This window comes from Laccaria bicolor, genomic scaffold (assembly GCF_000143565.1).
Source record: "Laccaria bicolor S238N-H82 LACBIscaffold_14 genomic scaffold, whole genome shotgun sequence".
NCBI lineage: Eukaryota > Fungi > Basidiomycota > Agaricomycetes > Agaricales > Hydnangiaceae > Laccaria > Laccaria bicolor.
Window position 1 is genome coordinate 215,127 of NW_001889885.1, and position 23,512 is coordinate 238,638.

The 23,512-nt window shown below is 49.0% G+C and overlaps 9 protein-coding genes across 9 annotated transcripts; 5 read left to right on the top strand and 4 right to left on the bottom strand.

Annotated features, from left to right (window-relative positions):
• Positions 1-411: 411 nt before the first annotated feature.
• Positions 412-1,367, bottom strand: LACBIDRAFT_250573 (uncharacterized protein; the record flags this gene model as incomplete). The annotated part of the gene is made up of 5 exons (XM_001881866.1): positions 412-516; positions 584-836; positions 891-954; positions 1,016-1,102; positions 1,160-1,367. The coding sequence occupies 5 exons, from the start codon at positions 1,365-1,367 to the stop codon at positions 412-414; spliced, it is 717 nt and encodes a 238-aa protein (XP_001881901.1).
• A 77-nt stretch (positions 1,368-1,444) lies between these two features.
• LACBIDRAFT_185165 (uncharacterized protein) lies at positions 1,445-2,975 on the top strand. Its single transcript, XM_001881725.1, has 3 exons — positions 1,445-1,522; positions 1,579-2,326; positions 2,388-2,975. The coding sequence occupies exons 1-3, from the start codon at positions 1,455-1,457 to the stop codon at positions 2,589-2,591; spliced, it is 1,020 nt and encodes a 339-aa protein (XP_001881760.1). The 5' UTR covers positions 1,445-1,454; the 3' UTR covers positions 2,592-2,975.
• A 990-nt stretch (positions 2,976-3,965) lies between these two features.
• On the top strand, positions 3,966-5,887 carry LACBIDRAFT_298457 (uncharacterized protein; the record flags this gene model as incomplete). The annotated part of the gene is made up of 3 exons (XM_001881726.1): positions 3,966-4,794; positions 4,855-5,500; positions 5,569-5,887. 3 exons carry the CDS (start codon positions 3,966-3,968, stop codon positions 5,885-5,887), a joined length of 1,794 nt encoding a protein of 597 aa, XP_001881761.1.
• Positions 5,888-10,781: 4,894 nt separating this feature from the next.
• LACBIDRAFT_298459 (uncharacterized protein) lies at positions 10,782-11,046 on the top strand (the record flags this gene model as incomplete). The annotated part of the gene is made up of 3 exons (XM_001881727.1): positions 10,782-10,872; positions 10,922-10,933; positions 10,985-11,046. 3 exons carry the CDS (start codon positions 10,782-10,784, stop codon positions 11,044-11,046), a joined length of 165 nt encoding a protein of 54 aa, XP_001881762.1.
• A 411-nt stretch (positions 11,047-11,457) lies between these two features.
• LACBIDRAFT_327809 (uncharacterized protein) lies at positions 11,458-12,260 on the bottom strand (the record flags this gene model as incomplete). The annotated part of the gene is made up of 2 exons (XM_001881867.1): positions 11,458-12,063; positions 12,219-12,260. 2 exons carry the CDS (start codon positions 12,258-12,260, stop codon positions 11,458-11,460), a joined length of 648 nt encoding a protein of 215 aa, XP_001881902.1.
• A 641-nt stretch (positions 12,261-12,901) lies between these two features.
• Positions 12,902-14,288, top strand: LACBIDRAFT_298460 (uncharacterized protein). The gene is made up of 6 exons (XM_001881728.1): positions 12,902-13,082; positions 13,132-13,149; positions 13,197-13,315; positions 13,365-13,473; positions 13,529-13,804; positions 13,858-14,288. The coding sequence occupies exons 1-6, from the start codon at positions 12,924-12,926 to the stop codon at positions 14,233-14,235; spliced, it is 1,059 nt and encodes a 352-aa protein (XP_001881763.1). The 5' UTR covers positions 12,902-12,923; the 3' UTR covers positions 14,236-14,288.
• A 3,404-nt stretch (positions 14,289-17,692) lies between these two features.
• On the top strand, positions 17,693-19,615 carry LACBIDRAFT_298461 (uncharacterized protein; the record flags this gene model as incomplete). Its single annotated transcript, XM_001881729.1, has 11 exons — positions 17,693-17,736; positions 17,795-17,826; positions 17,881-17,973; positions 18,027-18,107; positions 18,160-18,228; positions 18,288-18,673; positions 18,717-18,752; positions 18,806-18,979; positions 19,033-19,122; positions 19,173-19,223; positions 19,292-19,615. The coding sequence occupies 11 exons, from the start codon at positions 17,693-17,695 to the stop codon at positions 19,613-19,615; spliced, it is 1,380 nt and encodes a 459-aa protein (XP_001881764.1).
• Positions 19,616-21,318: 1,703 nt separating this feature from the next.
• On the bottom strand, positions 21,319-22,458 carry LACBIDRAFT_250454 (uncharacterized protein; the record flags this gene model as incomplete). The annotated part of the gene is made up of 3 exons (XM_001881868.1): positions 21,319-21,522; positions 21,580-22,339; positions 22,391-22,458. The coding sequence occupies 3 exons, from the start codon at positions 22,456-22,458 to the stop codon at positions 21,319-21,321; spliced, it is 1,032 nt and encodes a 343-aa protein (XP_001881903.1).
• Positions 22,459-22,684: 226 nt separating this feature from the next.
• Positions 22,685-23,512, bottom strand: LACBIDRAFT_298464 (uncharacterized protein; the record flags this gene model as incomplete). The annotated part of the gene is made up of 2 exons (XM_001881869.1): positions 22,685-22,994; positions 23,040-23,512. 2 exons carry the CDS (start codon positions 23,510-23,512, stop codon positions 22,685-22,687), a joined length of 783 nt encoding a protein of 260 aa, XP_001881904.1.

Consider the following 23,512-nt stretch of genomic DNA (forward strand, 5'->3'; position numbering starts at 1 on the left):
CTATTTTTGACAGAGCGCTCTCCGAAAAAAAGGAAAAAAGAACCAGTGTTGGAGTGCGATGCTGCCGGTGAGGGAAGCTATGGACGTACGGAATCGATATCTGCCACAAGTTAATTCATTCGAGAGTGAAGTGGGATGACGTTTCTTGGTGTTGCAGCCTACAATTTTAGACACCTGAGAAAATGACTCCGAGGTCCATTGAACATGGGTCCAAAAGGGCGAGAGTTTGATGAGTCTCCGATATTGATTATAACTGTCGTATATACCACACCGCCGAAACACGCGTGATCCCATAAATACTTCAATAAAAAAACGTCAGAGGGTCGAAGATGTTGGTGGAGTCTAGAGCGGTACCATTGCCCTTCCCTGGCAGGACCTCTCCTTCTTCTCTCTTTTTCAAAAACCAGAGCTCTACCCCTCTTCCATCGCATCCCCCTCCGCATCCACATCTCCAGTATCCTCCGTCTCCCCAGTCCACCAAGCAACAGGACCCAATCCCTGTTCCGCAATCGAGCACTACATCCCCCCCATTCATTTCATCAGCCCCTTCCCTTTTACAAACATCAAAAAGAAAGGAACATACAACAACATTATAAGGCGCCCTCACCCTCCCCTTGGCCTCAGCCCCAACGCCCTCGACAAATTTCTGTGGGCCAGGCTCGTCATCGCAGAACTGGTCTGCTTCGACACGGACGCGGAGGATCTCGCCTTGGTCGATGTACATCCTTGAGGAGACTAGGGAGTCGAGAAGAGAGGGGGCAGAGGTGGTGTGAGAGGGAGAGGAAGGAGGGGAAGGGGGGGAGGGGAGCCAGAAGTGGGCGCGTTCGTTTGGGTCGCTGTTGGGAGGGGGTTAGATGGGAGGGACGAGGGGGGAGGGAGAAAAGACGGACAATGCGGATGGTTGTGGGAGGTAGGCGGCTGGTATGTGCATGTCGTCGAAGAAACCTATTGTTACTGTATAGTATAGGATAGGGTGGTAAGCGGTAGATTGGAGTAAAAAGAGATGGGGACGTACATCGAATCCCATCCTCATCGGACGACTTGACTTTCGCAATGATAACTTCAGAAGTGAACGGTCTGAACACAACCATCCTAAACACCACTATCCCCTCATCAGCTCAGCTCATAAATCACAAGGAGAAACACACGAAAAACACACCTTTATACCACAAAAACCCATCCCCGTACCTCACCTTCCCCTCACCCGCCTGTACGAGGTCAAAAAGACACACGCACAGACCAAGATCATGAAGCACCCTATTCGCGTACTTTTTGTTGATCTCTGCAATCAGCGCCTCGTCCGGTGGGACGCCAAAGTTTGAAGGGTGTACAGAGAGGGTATCTTTGATTATGGATAGCTGGAACATCTGTAACGACACGTGATCTTGTAAATTTTTGTGACGTTTTCAAGTTCTCGCTGCTGTCAAATTTGAACAACCTCCACGACTTGAAGGATGTCGAATACGGGAAGAGGAGCTACGTTTCTGCCTTCGAATTCATGGACGCATTTTGTTGCGGGAGGGTACGCCTATTTTCCCTTTTTCCACCCACTGAAACTAAACCACGTATCTGACACAGACTAGGCGGAATGTGCGGAGCCATCATCACTAGCCCATTCGACGTCGTCAAAACCCGCCTCCAATCCTCCCTCTTCAAAATAAACACATCCCCCGCACTCCTCTCCTCCGCCTCCTCTTCCGCCTCCTCCTCCGCCGCATCCGTATCCCTCCCCCTCGCAGGCCTCCCACACCACCACCCGGGAGGCACCAACCTCCTCTACCACTTCGTCGAAACAGGACACATCATCAAAGACATCTACAACCACGAATCGCCCCGAGCCCTCTTCAAAGGCCTCGGTCCAACCCTCATCGGCGTCATCCCCGCGCGGTCTATCAATTTTTGGACGTATGGGAATGGGAAACATGTCTTTGCGTCGCAGTTGAATAATGGCAAGGAGAATGCGTGGGTGCATTTGATGAGTGCGGCTGTGGCGGGTGTTGTTACTGGGACGGCTACCAATCCTATATGGGTCGTCAAAACCCGGTTACAGCTTGACGCCGGACAAGGACAGCAGAAGAAGGTCTTTGGGAGCAGTTGGAGTTGTATAAGACGGATAATGAGAGAAGAAGGTGTCAGGGGTTTTTATAAAGGGCTTAGCGCGAGTTATTTGGGGGTGACGGAGACGACGATTCAGTGGGTGCTTTATGAGCAGTTGAAGAGGGCTGCGGCTGTTGAGAAGAAGGGGGGGTATCAGGAGTGGTTTGGGATGCTTGGGAGCGCAGGGACGGCCAAGTTTGTGGCTAGTCTGATTACGTATCCTCATGAGGTTCGTCTTTTCTCTTCCTCTCTTTCTTTTCTTCCCATCCCCGTCTTACGCATACACACAGGTCCTCCGCACCCGCCTCCGTCAACCAACAATCAACAACGTCCGTAAATACACGGGGCTTCTACAAACCCTCAAACTCGTCCTCGCCGAAGAAGGCGTCCGCTCGCTTTATGGAGGGTTGAGCGCACATATGATGCGCGTCGTGCCGAATGCGGCGGTTATGTATTCGATATATGAGGGGATTTTGAAGTGGGGTGAGGCGTAGCGCGTAGGCTCCAACCATCTCCCGCATCATCGCTAGACCTCCGCGTCATAGACTCTCCCTCTCCCCCTCTCCGCATAGACCTGCCCTGCCCGCTATGTGCCATAGAAGACCTCCGTCCGTCGCTTGCTCTCGCCCTCGCTCGCTCATCTACAGGCTTAACATACCCCGCTCCCCCCAACTCCTACGTCATCAAAAAAGTATCTCTTGCACCGTCCGTGTCTTTGTCTGGCTTCGGGGCTGAAACACACTGACACCAAGGTTTCTTCCACTGCCCCCACCCACGCCCCACCCACGTATCCTTCTGTATTTATACACCCATCCCCTACCTAGCTTGTACATACATATGTTAGTTGTTTAATACCTGTTAATAATTTTTTATTAATTATTGCATTGAGTGTGAGTTGGGTGGGAGCTACATTTCCTGGCCTGGAGTCTCAGATGGGTGTTGCAGTTCAGTTGGTCAGCTGCAAGTGAGTCACTCAGTTCTTTCTACAATGGCCTGGAGTTGGTCCTACATATGGTTCTTCTCACAAATGGATCTGAACCCATGACACAGTGTAGTTTCATGTATTTAAAGAACCCCCATAAATGGAATTATACCAACTTAGCTTCCATGTATTTTTGTATCTTGAACTATCTGTTAGACTTTAGTTTATGCAGATGTTGGAAAGGTCTGTCAAGTTGCACAGCCCCTGCTCACTTCAAAAAATATGGTAAAGCCCTAAGACAAGACTGGTTACCTTACCAGACAGGTCATCACCAAAGCTGCATGACTTGACCAGACTCATTTCTTGCCTAAGCAGGGTTACAAAGTCTTTTTGCATTCTCAGCAACTGAACTCCAACTAAGTTTGCCCCAGGGCACAAGGGTAGGTCATGCCTCACTTTCCCACATGGGTTAGGTGTTGCCATACTCAAATGACATGACTGGTAATGTTTCTTGCTTCAGCAGCATAAAAAGCCTTTTTGGTTCATCATGTGTTCAGCTATGCAGCTGTTCTCTTCTCTGCACAGGGTTATGCAAATGTGCAAGCAACTTTAGTTTGCTGGGTGAGTAGGTCACCAAGATCACCTTATCCAACTGACCGAATGACCGACCGACTGACTGCCTGACCCACCTGACCAACCCAACCTCACCAACTATATATTTTTGCCTGACCAGGGCCCAATGGACTCATTCCTTATGTCAGGTATCAAAGACCACTTGTGAGGATGATTATGTGCCCATAGATCCAACTTTGTCGATGGGAAGAAAGTTCAAACTCAGTTTCAAACTCAGACATATATATACCCTCAACCCTGGGGCTGTGCAATCACCTTTTGATCTTGAACCACCACCATCTCCCAACACACCACATCTTTTTGAAACTTTGCAATGTCTGGCTCTCTCACCACTCTACTTGCTGAGCTTTTTGCTGAGGTGGCTTCCCTCAAGGCCCAACTGGCTGCTTCTCAGAACACCTTGCCCACCCTGGTGAAGGATTCAGCTGCACCAGTGAACAACTTGACCGACCCGGCAAACAACTTGACCAACCCAGCAAACTTGACCAACCCAGCAAACTTGACTGACCCAGCAAACTTGACCAACCCAGCAAGCTTGACCGACCCAGCAAACTCGACCGACCCAGCAAACCCGACCGACCCAGTGAATCCGACTGACCCAGTGAATGACTTGACTGCCACAACTGGCCCTATGACCTTAAACCTGCCCACCTCTGACCACTCCCCTGCTCTATCCTTACCTGCCATCTCCACCACCCTCACTGAACTGGTGGTTCCTTCAGATGTTGCCTCCTCAACTGGGCTACAGAAGCCTGTGACACTCATCATCCAGACTAACCTGGCTGCCCCTTCCATCGATAACCCGACCTCCCTCACAGTTCCTGCCATCACCAGGGAGGCTGCCACCATGTCCAATGTGGGGTCTGCACCAATCAGCCCTGCCAGAGATGAACCACCTGCCTCAATCACCTCCCCTGCTCTTGCATCCTGGTCAAGTTTGGAGGAAAAGGATGATGGTGAGGAGGAGGTTGAGGATGAGGAAAAAGCTTCAAGTTTGTTTTCAATTCTGGGTTCGGAAGGGGAGTCAGATTCAGATGAGGTTGAAGATGGGGATGAAGATCAGGATGAGGATGTCCTCATGGCAGCTTCTCCTGTAATCATGACAGAGTCCTACAAGCGCAAGAGGGTGGAGTCTGTGGCTGGTGGGTTTCTTTCTTTCTTCACTGGTTTGCCTCTTCAACTTAGTCTAACTCTTCCCTCAGCAATCCATCCAGTCATTTCAACCAAGAGCCCAGTTGTTTCTCCCATCTGCCCCATCATTTCGACCAACCGCTCAGTCATCCAAACCAAGGCCCCAGCTGTAGCCACCCCAGTAAAGTGCCCAACTAATAAGCACCAGTCTAAACCAGTGGGCAAAATCAATCGGGAGGTCTTGGTGCTTTACAAGGGGAAACAGAGGTGTGAACGCTGTCAGGAGAAGGGTATTGAAGTGTGTCCAGTTTATGAGGGGGCAGCAACAGTGCTCCAGATGTGGGCCAATGCAATCCTTCAGGGAAGAAGGACCCTCGATCGCCCACCCTACACCGCCTGCATTGAGTGCTCCAAGAAGAGTACAGGTTGCAGCCACCCCATCACCTGGGGCATCTTGGGGCGGTACTTCTCAAAGCCAAGATTCATGGAGGATGGTCGTGATGTAGATTGCCTTCCCTACCTAACATCTGAGAGAGATCAAGCCTCCAACCATGGGGGCAGGCAGTTGGAGTGGTCAGAGCAGTTGGCTGCTAAGTCTGACTTGCAAGATGTTGAGCCACCCTCCAAACGGGTCAAGAAGTCCCATGAGCAGCCTGTGGCTTCATCCTCCAGAGCCAGGATGATCCAACCTGGTCCAGCAATTGACCAGGATACCTTGTTGGTTTTATTTCTTTCTGCCAAGTTCACCAACTGATCTTTCTTTTCTTTCTCTCTTTCATTTGTAGACACCAAGCCCAGGCTCTGGCTGGATACTCTGGGCTCACCTCAGAGTTCATTGAGCAACAGAAGGACCTCCTCCTGCAGTTCAACAACCACTCTGACTCGGATGCCTGCCTCTCCAAAGACCTTCTTGCAGGCCAGAACTTGCTCATTGCTGGGGTTAACACCCTCATCACTGGTCAGACTGAAGTCATCAGCCTACTCAAGCAGATTGTCAAGCAGAATGAAGATAGGGGGCCACCTTTATCACACAAGGCCAAAGGGAAGCGTCAGGCAGTTGTCTCATCTGATGAACTTGAATCTGCAGGTTCTCTGCATCTGTAAATTTTTCTAGACTCTGATATGTGACTCAAATATTACTCATGGCAGTGATTGTGTCTGAGTATTCTTCTACAAGAATTCCATTTCTCATACATAGAACTAGAACTTTGAGCTCTTTTTATGACCCAATTGTACTGCAAGTCAGAAATATACCACTTTGTTTTTTGGTAAACTCCAGAACATAGGAAATCTTCGAGGCACATGTACAGCTTGATTCTTGATCAATAATGGAGCAACACAATGAATGGGAGGAGCGAGGATAGGGTGAGCCAGATCTATTACTTAAAATACAATGGTGAGATGTGGAGTTAGGATTCAATAATTTTACAAAGGAATGCCGCCACGACAAAGCAATTACTCTTTACCCTCTTCAAAATCAAGAGGCGGGTTCTCCTCAGAGTTCACTTCAGATTCCAGTCTCACAAGAGACGGATCGGGGGGATGGTTGTCCTTGATCTCCAGAACGTCCCCAGATTCCGCCACCCGGATCCTCACGACATCGCCGTCCCTTTATGCAAAAGGAAGAAACGACCGTTAGAAACTTTGTTGATCAAGAAAGTAAACTTGAAGAAAACGTACTTTATTGTTTCCCTCAACAGCTTTCTCGGCAAAGGGAATAATACGTCCGTCCTCACGACACGCGTGATCGCCCTGGCACCATAGATCCCTGAATACCCATGCTGCGCGAGCCAATCCTTGCTCGCGCCGTCCACGTCGAGTGAGATCCTCCGGTTCGTCAGCCTGTGCGCAACGTCGTCGAGACGGAGTGAGACAACGGCCAGAATGGATTCACGGGAGAGCTTATTGAAGACGAGAGTTGTGTCGAGGCGGTTGAGGAGCTCCAGGGGAAAGTACTCTTGTGTTCACTCCATCACTTCATTCTTCGCTTCTGGAGTGACGATTCCGGTTTGGGGGTCCATGCAGAGGTGTGTGCCAGGATGTCGCTGCCTGTAAGCGATTCATTAGCGTCAACAAATGTTGTCGATGAATCCATATAGTTTACCAAGGTTACTTGTCAAACATATAATCGTATTCTACAACCAAGCCCTCCGATGAGCAAATGGAAACAAATCGGCACATGTACATGCTCACCTTAAAATCGACCTTACGCCCTTGACTGTCGGTAATAACACCCTCATCGAGGATTTGCAAGAGGATCATAGAAACGTCCTATGCAACCCATCAATCCCCCATTCACTAGACACCAGAGCGAGGACAACTCACCTTATGTGCCTTCTCCAACTCGTCGAGCAGAATGTCAGCTACGATGTGTTCTTTAGTTCACGATGGTACACCCAACTGAAACGCGGAAGACAACGTACCATAGGGTTTCCGCCGAACGGCTTCCGTGAGTTGACCTGCCACACATCACCAACTCAAAACTCCATCCTTCCAAAAGAAATCAAATCATCACTCACCGCCTTCCTCGAATCCGACATATCCAGGTGCAGCACCGATCAACCGCGAGATAGTGTGTCGGTCATGATACTAACCACCACCAACCAGCGAATCAGCAACGTCTCCACATACTGATGACAAAATCGCGAACCTACCTCGGACATATTGATCGTAATCAACCCCCTCTGTTCACCATTGAACAAGAATGCTGCGAGAGCTTTGCAAAGCTCGGTCTATCGCATTTACATCAGCATCGTGCAAGTGAGACGAACGCAAAGGGAGACACACCTCGCCCACACCCGTCGGACCCAAAAACAAAAATGACGCCACAGGTCGATTGGATGCTTGCAGGCCCGCACGAGAGATCCGCACAGGGTTGCTTATTGCTGACACTACGTGGTCCTGCCCTACGACTCTTGCTGCCAGAGACTCTTCCATCTACAACAAACCAGGCGTTTAACCCCCGACCAATCAAAAGGAGAAAACAAATGGACCAAGTTATCCCTCTCCCCCTTCAACAAATTCTGCACGGGGATCCCTGTAGCCTTGGCCACCACCCTCGAAATATCGTTCGACGTCACCCTATCATGAAGCATCGCCAACGGTGACTCCTGATCCCTATTCGCCTGGTCCCCCTCCGCGGGAAGCTGGCGTTGCAGCTCGGGAATAGTAGAGAACCGCAGGCGCGAGGCGAGTTCGAATTGGCCCTGTCGTTGCGCCACGTCCAATTGGTGTTTGGCTTCTTCCAGTCTACGCTTGACGTCTTTGATCTTGTCCAGCCGCGCTCTTTCTACATAGAACCCAGTCAGTCTCGCAATTTTTTTTCGTTCTGATCTCGGGTCCACTTACTAGTCTGCCACACCCCAGTCAAAGCAGCAGCTTCTTCCCTTTTCTCCTTTATCTCCTGTTCGACTTTGTTCCTCCGTTCCAAATCAATGGCTTTGTCAGGTAGGAACCGGCCGGAGATATAGCATGCTGAATAGACTGCGGCTGTTCATGGGTGACATGATGTGTTTAGAGTGAACCGTTACAAGTCCCAGATTGTATTCAGGCGCAAGCAGTGAGGGATTCATGGGGGTGTTCGCAAGAAACGGAAAGGTCAAAAGGAAGAAATGGCAACTCCCCGTAAGCAACAACCAAAAGCAGAGAATCAAAGTACTAACCAGTAACCAAAGCCCCGTCCGAAATCTCCACCCCATGATGTACCTCATACCGCTGCTTCAAACCTCTCAGAATCGAGATTGTTGACGACACCGTGGGTTCGTCAATAGTGACGGGCTGGAACCGACGTTCGAGAGCGGCGTCTTTGGATATTGTTTTGCGGTATTCCTCGACTACAAGGGGAGAGTGTTAGCATGTGAGATTTGAAGGGGAGGAGGAGGAGGGGGAAAGAAGATGCGCAAACGAGAGTCAGGAAGCAAGGCGGACTGATTGACGTCGGCAAGGACACCAGTAAACGTGGAAGGAAGGAAGAGAAAATGTTACTTACGTGTAGTAGCCCCAACCAACTGAAACCCTCTAGCCAACGCCGGCTTGATCATCTGGCCTGCGTCGATGCTTCCTTCCGAGTTTCCGAGGTTGAAAAGGGTGTCTAATATACATGGTCGGAATGATTCCACCATAATGTTTGAGCTAAAGGACTCACGGACTTCGTCGATGAAGCAAATAACTTGTCGACCCTATGGAATAAGTAAGAACTTGGCAAGAAAGTGGAAGTGGAAGAACGAACCTCCTCTTCAATGTCTCTCAGAAGAGCCTTGAACTTTTCCTTAAATTGCCCTCGGATCCCTGAGCCTGCCGTGATAGCGGACAGGTCTATTGACAGGACACGTTTATTGTGAAGGGACTTATTCCGCCGTTTCTCAGAAAATGCCGAGTAAGAGAGGAAGAGATGAGACGCACCTCCGGAACTTCCTTCGCCACGAAACGACGGGCATATTAGCTGTTGCGAAAGAAATTGTGAGATGGGGAAGCATTGCCCAATTGACAGACTTACCACTGGGTTTGACTTTGTCCTCCGTGACAAAGCTGAAAGGAAAGGACACAACGTTGGCTCATAAACTTGAGCTACAGGAGGGGGTACCAACTCTGTATCGTCCTTCGAATCTCTATGGGCCCAATTCAGCAAAGAAGTTCTTCCAATTATGAAAATTGAACACGTACCGTCATCTCTACCAATGGTAGGATCAAGCTTCCCCTCCTTCGCCAGTTCCGTCAAACCCACGCTCTACGAATGGACCACATCAACCCCAAAAACTCGACAGAACAGAACAGACGCCTCACATAATCTTTCAACGCCTCGCCTTTTTGGTGCTGCGGGCCCACACTAAACGATGGAAAGCCACCCTTAGGTGGCCCGCCGCCGCCGCCAATCCCGTTCGAATAGTACCTGCCCACCGCATGTGGCAGCCTTGAGATAGCCACACATGCCGATGGAACGACTGATAAGGAGAGGTCCTGGAGGCGTTCGGGTCCGTGCGTAGCGCATGGAAGTCGAGAACGTGCGTCGAGTACCCGTAAGTTTTGGAATGGAATTTCTGGTATACGTAAGGTAGAGGACATCCACTTCCTTCCAACATCACGTGCAGTTACTTTATTGTGACATCCTCATCTAAATCGGGAACTACACCTCGAGAAAATAAGAGAAATGAGAATTAGATATTACTCACCCACAAATCACAAAATCGAAGACCATAGAATCGTTTAAAACTAGATTAAGCATTTATATACAAAAGTAAAAGTTTTAAGAGTAAGAACTAGGTCTAATCCCCCAGAAATACGAAATTATGTACAGTAACATGGCAGGAATTGATGAAATGGAAAGGCAAACAGTCCAGTAGATGCTCTGGATAGAGCAAATTTAATGGATCTTTGCTTTTTCCATGTCATCCGTAAGTGTTTGTGGGAGAACACGGTGTCCTCGATATTTGTGCGCTGCCCAAGCAGCTTGACGGCCGTTGAGGCCCTTTTCATAGGCATCCATAAAGCGGTCAGCTCGGGTGGCGAACCTCCAACAATATCACATTAATGCAAACGAATTTAGGTAGAACTTACTGATGCATTGAAAGGAGAGGGACAGGATTCCGCAAGACGCGCCGCAGAATACAGCTGCATTGGCAGTATTTCTGGGCGATCACGCTAAATATTCAATTTTCTCCTGATTTCTTTATTTCTACAACATTACAACTACTTTTGGAGCAATTCTATGGAAACCGATTGTCCTGAAAAGTTTTTGTTATTATATGAGGAATTTATTGTAGAAATGTAGACGCTTTTGGAATTGTCACGCTCATCACGTGACATTGGAAGGAAGTGGATGTCCTCTACCTTAGGTGGGGGCGAAAGGGTCGTCGCAGGAGGATAGAGCTGTCAGTGTCAAGTTTATATTTCTGAACACGTGATGATATGCCGGCCCGGCTTCTCCCGTGTTCGCCAGTCTTCGACTCTTCGTTTTTCAGGCAGACTTCTTTCGTCGTGAAGCACGCCGTTCCACGTCTTCATGACCACACTCGGGTCTATGGCTTTACGGCCATATCTGCGTTTATTCGCCGTCAGTACTAACCATCGATTTGTAATTTCTTCCCTCGTATGTAAGTTGTCCTGGTTTTCTTCTCGCTCTATTTACCATTCACATCGTAGCCTCTAGACCAGGTAGGTCGATTCTGACACAACGATTGCATACAGTCTACTACTACCTTTCAGCGTTTTGCCCCTTCGATCGCGGATGTTTGCTGGTTCGCAGCCGAGCGCTTGTCCAAAGGTAGGGTTAGCCGTCAAGGGGATGCCTTTTTTCGTAGGCAATTCTCTCGCGAGCATCCACATTGTTTCTTGTCCTGACGCTTTACATTCGGTAAGGATGTGCTCCAACGATTCGTCACAGCCGCATACCCGGCACGTCGCGTTGTTTATACCCAGGGATGTTCAACCGAAGCGAGTTATGCATGCACTTCCACATGTACGCGCGTATATTCCTTGAAATATTCTTGTTTCTCAGTAAGTACCATATCCTATTATCTGAAGGGAGGAAACCACTCATGTCATGTATCGCATGCCTTGTCATGTCAAGGCAGATCGTTGTTCCGCTTCTCTGGGGCACTTTTTCTCGCTCAAGGATGCCCTGATATAGGAGCGTCTGCGTCATCGCACCTAATTTTGCACCCTTTACCTCAAAACTGTTAGGTCCAGGTTACCTGCATTTGGCTTTCATAAGCCTTCTCTGCGTTGTGGAGCGCCGTTACTAACCCAGGTTCCTCCCCCTTTGCCCATCGGAACCTCGCATCTCCACCACGTTTTCTCAGCTCGGCTGCAGCCTTTTTTATGAGCTCTTTGTTCCGGACGCCAATCCAGCCGCGATCTTCCCACACCGGGAGAAATTTCGTGAGTCCGATTAAACATTTTGAACTGCTAGTGATGTCCAACTCTTCAATCGTTCGGGTTCGTTGGAGCGCTATAACCAGAGCCGCGAATTCAGCCGCTTGCGTTGTGCCGATAGTAGGCGGCAGTCTCACCGCGAAATTTTGTGTGTCGTCTGCAAGGAACCACCCACCAGCCCCGTCTTGGGCGTTTTCATTACCATCCCCTTCGCAGGCTCCTCGTATGCATAATTTCGTAATAACTCTCTCTTCTCCCGGGGGGTCATCCCGGATGGCAGGTGAGCGCAGCTCTTCTACTGAGTCCGCGAAGACTCTAAAACCTTGTGTCAGGCACTTCCGGATTGTCATATCCGGGTTGAAGGTAACTATCGACTCATTCTCCTCTGCCTCGCCTTCGTTCTCAGGGAACTGTAACTCAGGTAATCTACAGAATGCTGGTGGTCTTTATTTTTAGAATGGACGAACTTGCAGTTTTTATTGACAATGTCAAGTGGGTCTCCTAGTGTGGCACATGAGACTTTCTCAAACTTTCCAGTGCCGTCACGGCCATCTCGCTGACACACCTCTCTCGACCCCAAGAAATCAATCCCCAAAACCTGGCCCATCGTCAATTGGCCCCCACGTAGCTAAGGATTAATAGGTATGTTTATATAAAAATAGCACAGAAGTCCTCTGGACGAAACCATTTTATTCAACTCAACGTGCACCTCAAAATCACGAGCTGCACCATCGCGTAATCTCGCCATACGTTTTGAACAGCAAAAAGATCACGTCATCTCTCGCTTCACGCGTTGGGCCTTCAAATTCTATAATTAGGTCGGCACCCACAAGCTCATGCCGATGTTTGGAAGGCAACCGCGACTCGGGCGCCATATTTCTTTACGATGACGGTATCTCGCATTGTGGTCAAGCCTTCTACTTGAATAGCAAGCCACATGGTTCATCTCCTGGGCAAAATTCATAAAGGTCCCCGCGCCCGACTCTATAGGTCCAAGTTTCAACTCACCTAACGCGTTCCTGGAGCGCTTTTACTCGGTTTATGACACTGCCAACAAGCGTGTTGGTTTCGCTACCACTCCTTTTACCACCGCCACTACAAACTAGAATAATGGCGATTGTAAAGAGCAGCGAATGACATATTATTTACATTTCTTATTGTTGTGAGCAATTGTTTGGTTCCGACTTGTCTGTCAAATATCTCCCAACAAGCACTCTTTCTTTCTTGTCATCATCTTCCACGTTCCCAAAGGTACCCAGCTCGCTGCGCCATGCACAATACCCCATTTTCTGTAGCTGGGATGTCGTCCTCGACGGCCTCGCACCATGGCCCTAATTTGAACGCGTGGGGAAGCACCAGCACAGGTGGTTCAACTTTCGGCGAGTCACTTTCGCAGTCACGAAGCCACTATCAGTCCGGTTACCTCATGGTGAGTCCATCTGCGCTATGGTTCTCTGTCTTTTATTGATGTGTGGTAGTCCGCGTCTCAGAGCAATGTAGCTATCCATCTCACAATACCGGTGCGAAACTAACTCAGTGTCAGCACTCGCCACAAGGAAACCAACGGGCTGACGAGGTTCCGGTGGTTCAAACGAAAGCTAAAATGAACCAGGTGTTGTCTAGGGCGGATTTTGGGATGGACTCCATGTTTCAAAGCAGCAGGTATGTGACTCATGCCGTCATTCAAGACCTGCCTCATTCATGAACACAGGCAACGCCAGGCACTGGCAGATGAAGATGCACCACCGATGACATCTGTCAACGACATTCCCAATGAGATTATTCTAGACTCACCGAACCCTACTCGTTTTCAACCTAGAGTACGCCACAGCGCCTAATCAACTTTCTTTTCTGCTAACAAGTGGCTTCGTTTAGAATTCCGCGTTCGGACACAGAAAGGTTCCATCTGCCAGTGCCCAGATTGCGCAGCACCAGCCGCTGTATGTTGTTGTCTTTGGATACCCTGCGGACAAGTACAGCGTGACAGTGGAATACTTCAAGTCACTAGGAGACGCCACCGACATAGAGCACAATTCCGAGATTATGAACTGCTTCAGGATAGGTTACAGGGACCCAGGGGATGCGATGAGGGCCGTGCGGAAGAATGGTGAAGTTCTTGGTGGAAGTTGGATGGTCGGCGCCAAGTGGGCAGTACGTTCCGAAACATGCATCCTTCTTCGTGGCAAAGCTAATGATGAATGTAGGACGCAGCACAAGCAGAAGCACTACTTGGACAGCCGGTGACCCGAGTGAATGGCAGCGGTGCGGAATCGCCTGCAAACGCCATGGCTGTCGATGAACCTATGTCTCCCTCGACATCAAGCGTACCGCACACTCCGACCGTCGGAACCCCCATTAGGCTGGCGCCTTCAGCTCTGGCATTCAAAAAGACTGGTGCCGCGTCGGCTGCACCTTCAAAGCCATCCGTGACTCCGAGATGGGGTACACCAGGAGGGGTGGCACCTGGCACGGCGCCTGCGGGTGGGGACCGCCCCATGTATACCGCTACGCCTCCCTCGATCCAAGCATCTCCAAGTAAAGGTGTCATAGGACAGGTGTCGGACCTCTTATTCGGTTGGTAGAGCTGTTCGTATGTTGTTATGTCTGGGTTTATAATGACTTGACATCTTCTGTTAACACTGCGTGGTGGAAGCCTATCCCTCGTGTATTCAAGTATTGGTCGTTCCACGATTGCGTCGGACCTATCAATGGCGGACTTTTTCGTGATGATCGATCTCACATGTCTTTCCGCCCTTTACAGACTTGCATCAGGGCTTAGTTACTTTTTTCCGACGAACACATCGGAGCCGCTCTAACCAACGACGTCTTGGATGAGGACTCGTGAGCGGCCCACTCAGGGGAGGCCGGATTTGGGCCAAGTATCTCCCAAACCGCGTTTCAGAGGCTCAAATAAATGTCGCAAGGTCGATGCCAGGTTGGTCGCCATCCTGTCCAGACGCCCGAATTGTTGTTATACGATAGCAAGGGGATCTTTTCCCAATCTTTTAAGATAAAGGTACGTGGCGAAAATTCTTTCGTGTTTTGGACGGGATGTTGATGATTTTGCGAAGCAGTACTTCACAATGATTCTTTCTGCCAGGAGGCAACAACGTCTAACTTCTAGAATGCGCGTAAGCATAACTGAGCAATATTTTTAGGCCTACTTGAAGCATGTAGACTGTCCTTGAAGGGAGTTGGCTGAGTCCTCCGGAGGCCGGTCGGCACTGCTGACCACTTTATGCTCGCAACCGGCGCCTTAAATCATCCCATATGTTCTCAAAAATTCTCGCCAGTGTCCTGAGCACAGGAAACGGAAACCGCAGATTTTTCAGACATTTTACCAACCTCCCCATAAGTTCAACATCAATCTATCGATGGGCCTCATATCCGATCTCGCTGCTCGTGGTTCACGGCTCTCGCGATTTTTGAGGAGAAAGCATGTACGACCGGATGGAGTCTGCGTGGGTTAAGCTCAACATACTTCCTGTTCGTAATTAATTTATATTTCCGAAACGCCCCTGCGTTGCGATAGGTCGTACCAAGGATTCCGAAAAAGTGCACTACCTCCACACTTCCTCCACGTTTGGGCTGTAATTCACATCAATATTATATTTATACAAAGGTAGGTTTTACGCCTGAACTCAGGCGCAGGTTAGCTCATACAGTACGATCGCATAATTAGGCTGATCACATAGACTCAATGCCGCTAGTCGCGTTAAAATCGGTGAAGGGTGAGGCTCGAACGGGCAATCGGGGAAAGAGGCGGGGGTTCTTCGTCGTTGGCTGAAGAACTTTTATTTTTGCTCGCCGCCTAACATCAGATATCTGCGGCGTTGTCGCTGAATCTCAATTGCGGCCCGAAGTCCTGCGGATGGAGGGACGCAAAAGATGCAATCTTAGCCCTTGCGCGTCGACGAAGCAATGCTAGTGAGGGCCTAGACAAGAACATGAGTAGCTCAATCATGCCAACCGCCGGTGTATTGTTTTGCGACATGGGAAAGAGAGAAAAGAGCGCGGGTGTGATAGAAGACTTGCTTGTATCGTCGCGAGCAATCCGACGATTACAGCGTTACGTGAAGATTTAACAGTTATGCCGACAGCTGTGACAAACGAGTTTGTTCCTTTTGTTTTGCTGAACAAAAGCAGAACATAAAGCGCGGAGAACGGATAGGAAAAGGAAAGCCAAGCTCTAAATGGAAAGGTTGCATTCCGAAGGTCCTGCCACGTACGTCAGAGAATTTATTCGGAGAGACAATTGAAACTGCACCCCAGCCTGCCGTTGTACCTGACGTGCTGAAGTAACGTCGTGTTAGTATGATTGCGCCCTACAAACTGGAGTCGAATTTATATTTTTTTGACCAGGCGTACTGAGTGCAAGAAAACCCAAATGGAAGGAGAGAAAACAAAGCGCACCTGCAGGGCGATAGTCGTCAAGATGGTATCAATGAACGCATGACGGTGACGTTGACCTGGATGATGGGAATGAGGAAATATCAGAGAAGAATGAAGAATCAATGATCTTCGACGAATAAAGCATAGACTGTACTTGTATAAAACTTCAAGATACGCCAAGTAACACGAAAACTAGACGGACCTCAATTGCATGCCATCAGAAGTGCTAGCCCATATTGCTTCTAGACTGAGATGTCAGGGGAGCGTATGTGCAAAGCAAATTTGACCATAACAAGTTCAGACTGGGGCTGTCTCCGACTTCGAGCATCAGAACATTTGACGACTGAAAACAATAAGCACGTCATACCAAGCGAAGCGGAATTGTCCCACTGCAATTACCACATAGCGGGCGCCAGAATACATCCGTCAGCAACCTTTCGAAGAAACGTAAGGTGATGTCAAGAATCTGTAACTTTATCGCATTGTTCACAAGGAGGGATTTCTTCAAGTTGCGCTGGCTCAGTTAGGCTCAGTCAATCGTCCAAATAGAAGGCCCGCAATTGGAAGGAAGTAGAATATTAAGCCAGTGGGTTAATGATGAATATGCAATATACTTGACCGCAACTTGACCTGCAATGCGAAATGAATTGGCGAGGAAGAATCGGACGACAACTCGATCGACATTGAATGGTCGGGACTCTTTGGGAACGGGTTTGAAACCGGAATCGCCGTAGCAACCTACATCCAGCAACATCTCGCGGCGCCAGAAATACACCGGTTTCTTGACAATTCGAGCCAAGCAACATTGGCCAACTGATCTCGGATTTATTGACTGCCAAGGTTCTGGTCCACTAAACAAGCCATTGTTGATGGATCCCAGCTGAGGTCGGGTCGTTTTGCTAGCTTGTGCCAAATTTAGGCGTTCATAATTTGTAGCCGTTGTCAATAAACAGTTTGGATCTGGCGGCATTCCGTGTACTTACCGATCCGACAAGTAGCGGGTCTGCATCATGTGCCATGAAAAACATCCAATCGTAACGGCGATCGGACGTCACGAACAGCCGGATACAGAATCAGATTCTTATATGGATTGTTATTCCAATTGTAATTGTGAAGGGATGATTTGCAGGTAAGTCTGTATGTCACTGATACGAGAACAATAATACATACTGACATAGACTGCCAATAATATCGAACGAAGCGGTTCAGATAGGCATTCTCGTGTATGTGTGGTGTGTGTGTTCAAATCGAAGACTTCGTCCTTTTCGGGTCGTATACCGTGTGCCTCGCCCCTTGGCCTGACGCTGGTTGATGGGTTAGGACATGGATCAGTTGACCCTTTGGACCTCCTTGGATGCAAAAGGTTGCAGAGCAGTCTTGATGACGCGACTGGATCGTGGGAATATCTTCGACTCCCTATCTGAAAGTCTTTTCATCTCACTCTTTAGATCTCACATGTCATGAATTCTCGGTTGGAGGGCCCTGCTCATCTGAGGCGTAGTCCGGTTCAATCGTGTCTTCCGCTAGCTTATAATTTATACAAAATGGCTTTTTGGCTTTGATATCCTCCCTCTTTTCACAAGACGTCTTGTCACTGCTCTTGTTCCGTTTCAAGGTCAACCTGCCTTCCATTTGCGCCGATTCGCAATGGCAGTTATGGGCTCTGGAACTAGGTTTAGAGTTGCGATTTGGTGAGTTATTGGGGTAATCGTGTTCCTGAAGTGATCTTGACGACGAGGATTTCTTTAGTGGAGCTGGCATTGGGGGATTGACTACTGCAGGTTGGTTCTCTTCTTTGCAGACGTTATTGATCACCGCGATTTATGTCCTTCCAGTCACGCTATCGAGATTTCCTGATATCGAGGTTGAGATCTTCGAAGGCGCACAACAGCTCGCAGAGCTCGGTGCTGGGATTGGACTCTTTCCACGTATGTCGTTTGAAGTATGTTCTTTGTAAGGATTGTTCTAGAGTGTGAAATAGGTCCTTGGGAAATTGTCAAGAAACTCGGGCTTGAGGAAGACTTGCTGAAAACTACAGAGATAAAGATTACTGACGGACCAGGTGCTTTTCTTTGACATCTCTTCACTTTCCATCGCACTCTGACATCGCACAGTCGCCTCCTTCAGATATCGCAAGAGTGACGGTCCCGTCGGTTATGACTTTTATACCTTGGTGACGAAAGGTCTGGTCAAGTCATTGCAATAACTGTAGACGCCCTTCCTAACGACAGGCCTCATCCAGGAAACCTGGTCACCTTCCATCGTCCAGACTTCCAAAAGGTTCTACTTAGCAAACTACCCCCCTCTTACAAAATCAGTTGCTCGAAACGTCTCCGGTCGTACACACAGCGGCTTTCAGGTCCTATTGACCTCTTCTTCGAAGACGGCACTACGTCGTACTGTGACGTTCTTGTTGGTGCCGATGGGTTGAAGTCCGCGGTCAGACGTACACTCTTAACTGAAAAGGCCCAGTGGGCCGAATCAGAGAACCGATGGAGAGAAGCCTCTGATTTCATAGCTTCTATCGAGCCAGTATGGTGCGGCACAAATGCTTATCGTGCGTTGATTCCCGCCGAGAAATTGAAGGCTCGCTTTCCTGGTCATCGTACATTGACACAGCCCACGCAGGCGAGTCTACTTGCTCATCATCATTTTTATCATAGATTAACAGTTCCACCTCCCTGATCAGTATCTTGGCAAAAATGGAGTAAGTCGCCAGATGTCGTGACCTTCCTTCCATCACTTATCTCAGCCTTTCAGTATGTGATTGCCTACCCTATCTCCAAGGGTAAAATGGTCAACTTCGTCGCATTCAAATCTCGTCACGACCTCGAGAACACCAGATTCAATGGACCATGGGTTTGTGCTACGGACCCAGCCGAATTCGCTGCTACGTTCCGCACCTGGGAGCCCGAGGTTCAAGCTCTCGTCGATGTGAGTTTTTGTTTTTTACCCTTTCTGCCATTCATCTTGTCTAACTATTTCAGTGCGTCGAGCGGCCCCTGCGATGGGCAATCCACACCGTGAAACCTCTGAATTCATTCGTCTCTGGTCGGGCGGGAATAATCGGTGACGCCGTAAGGGTCCCCGTTCACGTTTGTCTTTTAATTTAACAAGTCGCCTACAGGCACACGCCATGACTCCGCATCAAGGTTCTGGAGCAGGCCAGGCCATCGAGGTAAGCGCCCCCTGAATGTCGCCCAATTAGCATGTCCTAAAATCATCGGGCTTGCATTTGTTCCGTAGGACGGCTACGTCCTTGCCACAATCCTCGGCCACCCAGCGACAACCCGCGAAACCATCAGCCGCTCCATGTTAATATACGATCAAGTGCGACGGCCCGTCGCACAGTCCGTGCATGAAGTCGCGCGCCAAAATGGAAAAATCTTCACGTTTTGTGCTCCTGACCCTGACCTGAATTTCGACCATGTATCGTCTCCGGAAGAAATGTCAGCGAAACTGCAGAGGCTCAGTCATCGGTTCACGAAAAATTGGGAGTGGGCTTGGACGACGTCAGCAAAGACCGTCATACAAGACGCTTTCAGATTGTTGGGCCCGCCGCGGTCCTGATGTTTCAACCTTGGATTTTTTTTACAGGAATGGGGGGGGGAGGCCGCTTCCGCCCTTTACTTGGCGTCTCTCGGATTTTTTTTCTGCACAAACAAGGCTGGATGGTTCCTGGTGTTTTATCACTTCCCCATTCTCACTTCCAACCGCGGGGTCGGCTGACCCGGATTATTTATTGAAGTTTTACGAATTCTATACCCACTTAACATATTCAAGGAATTGGCTTTTGTGTATCACCTTTATGACCTTCTGCTTTATAGCTATTCGCAATTCGCAATGTACAATACAATTATTACAATGTATGCTTTGAATTTTCTGAAGCTCCTACTGGACGGATAGATAAACCAGTGATTGATACAGTGGTTCTCAAAAGTATTTATTGCACAGTCTGAATCTCACAAAGTATGAACACATTCTTGTAGCCTGAAATGTTTTCTGTTGAGTTCAAAAGAGGTTTATTTGAGGACTGTAAAATTGCATTGTTGGGAGAGAGTCTTGCATCTTTTAGAAAGGAGATCTCAGAGAACAGTCGTCATAATTTTGGGCAAGAATCAGTTTGGGTCTTACACTTATAGATAGATATATTCCGGAGCGGTCCCATGTTGAGCGCTAATTCCTGAGATAATGAGCCTGCAAGATCCAATATGTACACAGTTTTAACACTCTGCCTTCCCCATTAATTGCTAGCACCGAAGGCGACCCGGAGACAAGAGCAAAGGTGTCCAGGGATTTGGGCTCTGGGTGTTGTCGGGATCAGGATTGTCTGAGATCAGAGCGCACTGGCAATCAAAGACGTCCTTCTTTACTTTTGCCTGGAGCTGAGGACCTATGATAATTTATCTGTTATTCGCTGAAATTCCACACCAGGTTTTGCCACCCCCTTTTTTGATTTTTTTGATTCGCCCTCAAAAATACTGGCCATTTTTCAACTCTTTCCTTCAACTCAAAGATCTCGAGGCAAAAAGTCTGAATTCTCTTGCTCACAACGAGGCTCATCTCATGATCATCTACAACTTGAAGTGTCTTCTGGCGAGACTCTGTTCTACTTATGTTCCTCTCTGCATTAAACGCACGAGTTTCCTAATTCTTGAGCTTGAGCTTGAACACCCTCCCCAACATTTCATTTTTAGGCATATTGTAGCTACATACCATCCAGTAAAAAGAAAACGCGAGGCAAGTACCCCCATAGCACTATCAGTGAGAACCAACCCGCCAGGCGCTGATCAGTATCTATATTAGTGTAGTGGTCCCAGGCGAAGTTTTGAAAGCGCATAAGATTCAGAAGCATATACATAATCTATCTATGTACATACGTCCAGTTCCCAACCACTGCCCACAACGCAAGCAATAGAAAAACAATATTAACAGGTATCAGACAACAAAAACTATTAACAGGTATTAAACAACTAACGTATGTACTGTATGTACGTACGAACAATTTAAGTCAAAGCTAGCTAGGTAAGGGATGTGCGTATAAATACATAGCGTGGGGAGGGGAAGAAACCGGATGCAATAGATATTTTCTTGGGAGGGGTAGGAGTTGGGGGGTATGTTGGGCCTGTAGATGAGCGAGGGCGAGAGCAAGCAAGCAACGGACGGAGGTCTTCTATGGCCAGGCAGGCAGGGCATGCGGAGAGGGAGGGAGGGAGGTATATGACGCCGAGGTCTAGCGATGATCGTGGAAGGGGATGGGGATTCGGGGAAGCCTACGCCTCACCCCACTTCAAAATCCCCTCATATATCGAATACATAACCGCCGCATTCGGCACGACGCGCATCATATGCGCGCTCAACCCTCCATAAAGCGAGCGGACGCCTTCTTCGGCGAGGACGAGTTTGAGGGTTTGTAGGAGCCCGGTGTATTTACGGACGTTGTTGATTGTTGGTTGACGAAGGCGGGTGCGGAGGACCTGCGTGTATGCGTAAGACGAGAGATAGGAAGAAAAGGGAGAAGAGAAAACACGAACCTCATGAGGATACGTAATCAAACTGGCCACAAACTTGGCCGTCCCCGCACTGCCCAACAGCCCAAACCACTCCTGATACCCCCCCTTCTTCTCAAGCGCCGCAGCCCTCTTCATATGCTCATAAAGCACCCACATAATCGTTGTCTCCGTAACACCCAAATAACTCGCGCTAAGCCCTTTATAGAAGCCCCTGACACCCTCTTCCCTCATTATCCGTCTTATACAACTCCAACTGGACCCGAAAACCTTCTTCTGCTGTCCTTGTTCCGTCCCAGTCCCACCTGCAGCGTCAAGCTGCAGCCGAGTCTTAACGACCCATATGGGATTGGTAGCCGTGCCCGTAACGACACCCGCCAAAGAGGCACTCATCAAATGGACCCACGCATTCTCCTCCCCATTGTTGAACTGCGACGCAAAAACATGTTTCCCATTCCCATACGTCCAAAAATTGATAGACCGCGCGGGGATGACGCCGATGAGTGTTGGACCGAGGCCTTTGAAGAGGGCTCGTGGTGATTCGTGGTTGTAGATGTCTTTGAGGATGTGTCCTGTTTCGACGAAGTGATAGAGGAGGTTGGTGGCTCTGGGGTGATGGTGTGGGAGGCCTGCGAGGGGGAGGGAGAGGGAGGCGGCGGAGGCGGAAGAGGAGGCAGAGGAGAGGAGAGCGGGGGATGTGTTTAATTTGAAGAGGGAGGATTGGAGACGGGTTTTAACGACGTCAAATGGGCTTGTGACGATGGCTCCGCACATTCCGCCTAGTCTGTGTGGTCTCAGTGGTGGTGAGTGGGTGAGAAAGAGAGATTAGGCGTACCCTCCACCAACAAGATACGACCATGAATTCGAAGGCAAGATCGTAGCTCCTCTTCCCGTATTCGACATCCTTCGCTTTCGCCGAGTTGTGGGGGGTTGTTCAAATTCAAAAACGTCAAACTTTACAAGATCACGTGCCAGTCACTCCTCCGTCACACACCCTTCAAACTTTGGCGTCCCACCAACGTCCCACCGGACGAGGCGCTGATTGCAGAGATCAACAAGAAGTACACAAATAGGATGTTGCATGTAAGACCCCACTACGTGTTTGCTGAAGTAGACTCGGACTACAGCCTTACTTGTCAAAAGCCTCAAAGTCCTGACCATCATATTCTCCTCTAACGAACTTCGCGACAAGATCCAGACCATGTTCATCATTCTGAATCTCGGCGATTTTTGGGAACGTCGACCACCCAGGAGTTCCGCCCCGTGATTGTGATCCCAAAGGTACACAGGAATCAAAGTCAATGATTACAGCACGTCCACCATCATCCAGCATTATGTTGCTGGGGTTGATATCATCATGAACAAGGCCAAGGCTATGCAAAAAGTCTAATCCGGCCTTAACGTCCGAAACTATGCGTGCCTCGTCAAGGGTGGGCAGCCTGAGCCGTTCAGTAGGTTGAAAATAACGTAAGTTGGCGCCTTACTTGTCATCCCTGCCTTCGACGAGTTCAGCTAACGTGAACTCAAGCTTCTGCAAGCAAATACCCATGACATATGCTCCATCACGAATGCACCCATAGTATTTGCATACGTTCGGATGAGGGGTCTTTGACAGTAACTCCAAAATGTTGATCTCGGCGTTGATCAGGTCGGGCTTTGACAACTCGGATAGATACTCGGGGGTCTTTACGAAGGTATTGCGGGGTAGTGGCATCGTTACTTCCGTTATATCTTCCCGCCATGCGGCGTAAACGAGGTCATGTTGAATCACTGTCCCTTCAAGTTCATTGAGAGCGGTGGGGTTGCTGTCGAACGACGCCATCCGGCATGTGTGATGTGCAGTATAGATCTGGGAGTCCTCTCTCCAAGCGACGGCCAGGTAAAGAAATCTATCATTCCATATTTCGTATCTTGCGAGAAGGTGTCGCGATTTTTCTGGAGAGATGGTTGGAGTCAT

Coding starts and splice junctions, on each gene's coding strand:
- LACBIDRAFT_185165 (XM_001881725.1), top strand. CDS start 1,455: ATGTCGAATACGGGAAGAGGAGCTACGTTTCTGCCTTCGAATTCATGG. Junction 1,523..1,578: donor ACGCATTTTGTTGCGGGAGG/GTACGCCTATTT, acceptor TATCTGACACAG/ACTAGGCGGAATGTGCGGAG. Junction 2,327..2,387: donor TGATTACGTATCCTCATGAG/GTTCGTCTTTTC, acceptor GCATACACACAG/GTCCTCCGCACCCGCCTCCG.
- LACBIDRAFT_298460 (XM_001881728.1), top strand. CDS start 12,924: ATGCACAATACCCCATTTTCTGTAGCTGGGATGTCGTCCTCGACGGCC. Junction 13,316..13,364: donor TCCATGTTTCAAAGCAGCAG/GTATGTGACTCA, acceptor TCATGAACACAG/GCAACGCCAGGCACTGGCAG. Junction 13,474..13,528: donor CTACTCGTTTTCAACCTAGA/GTACGCCACAGC, acceptor GGCTTCGTTTAG/AATTCCGCGTTCGGACACAG.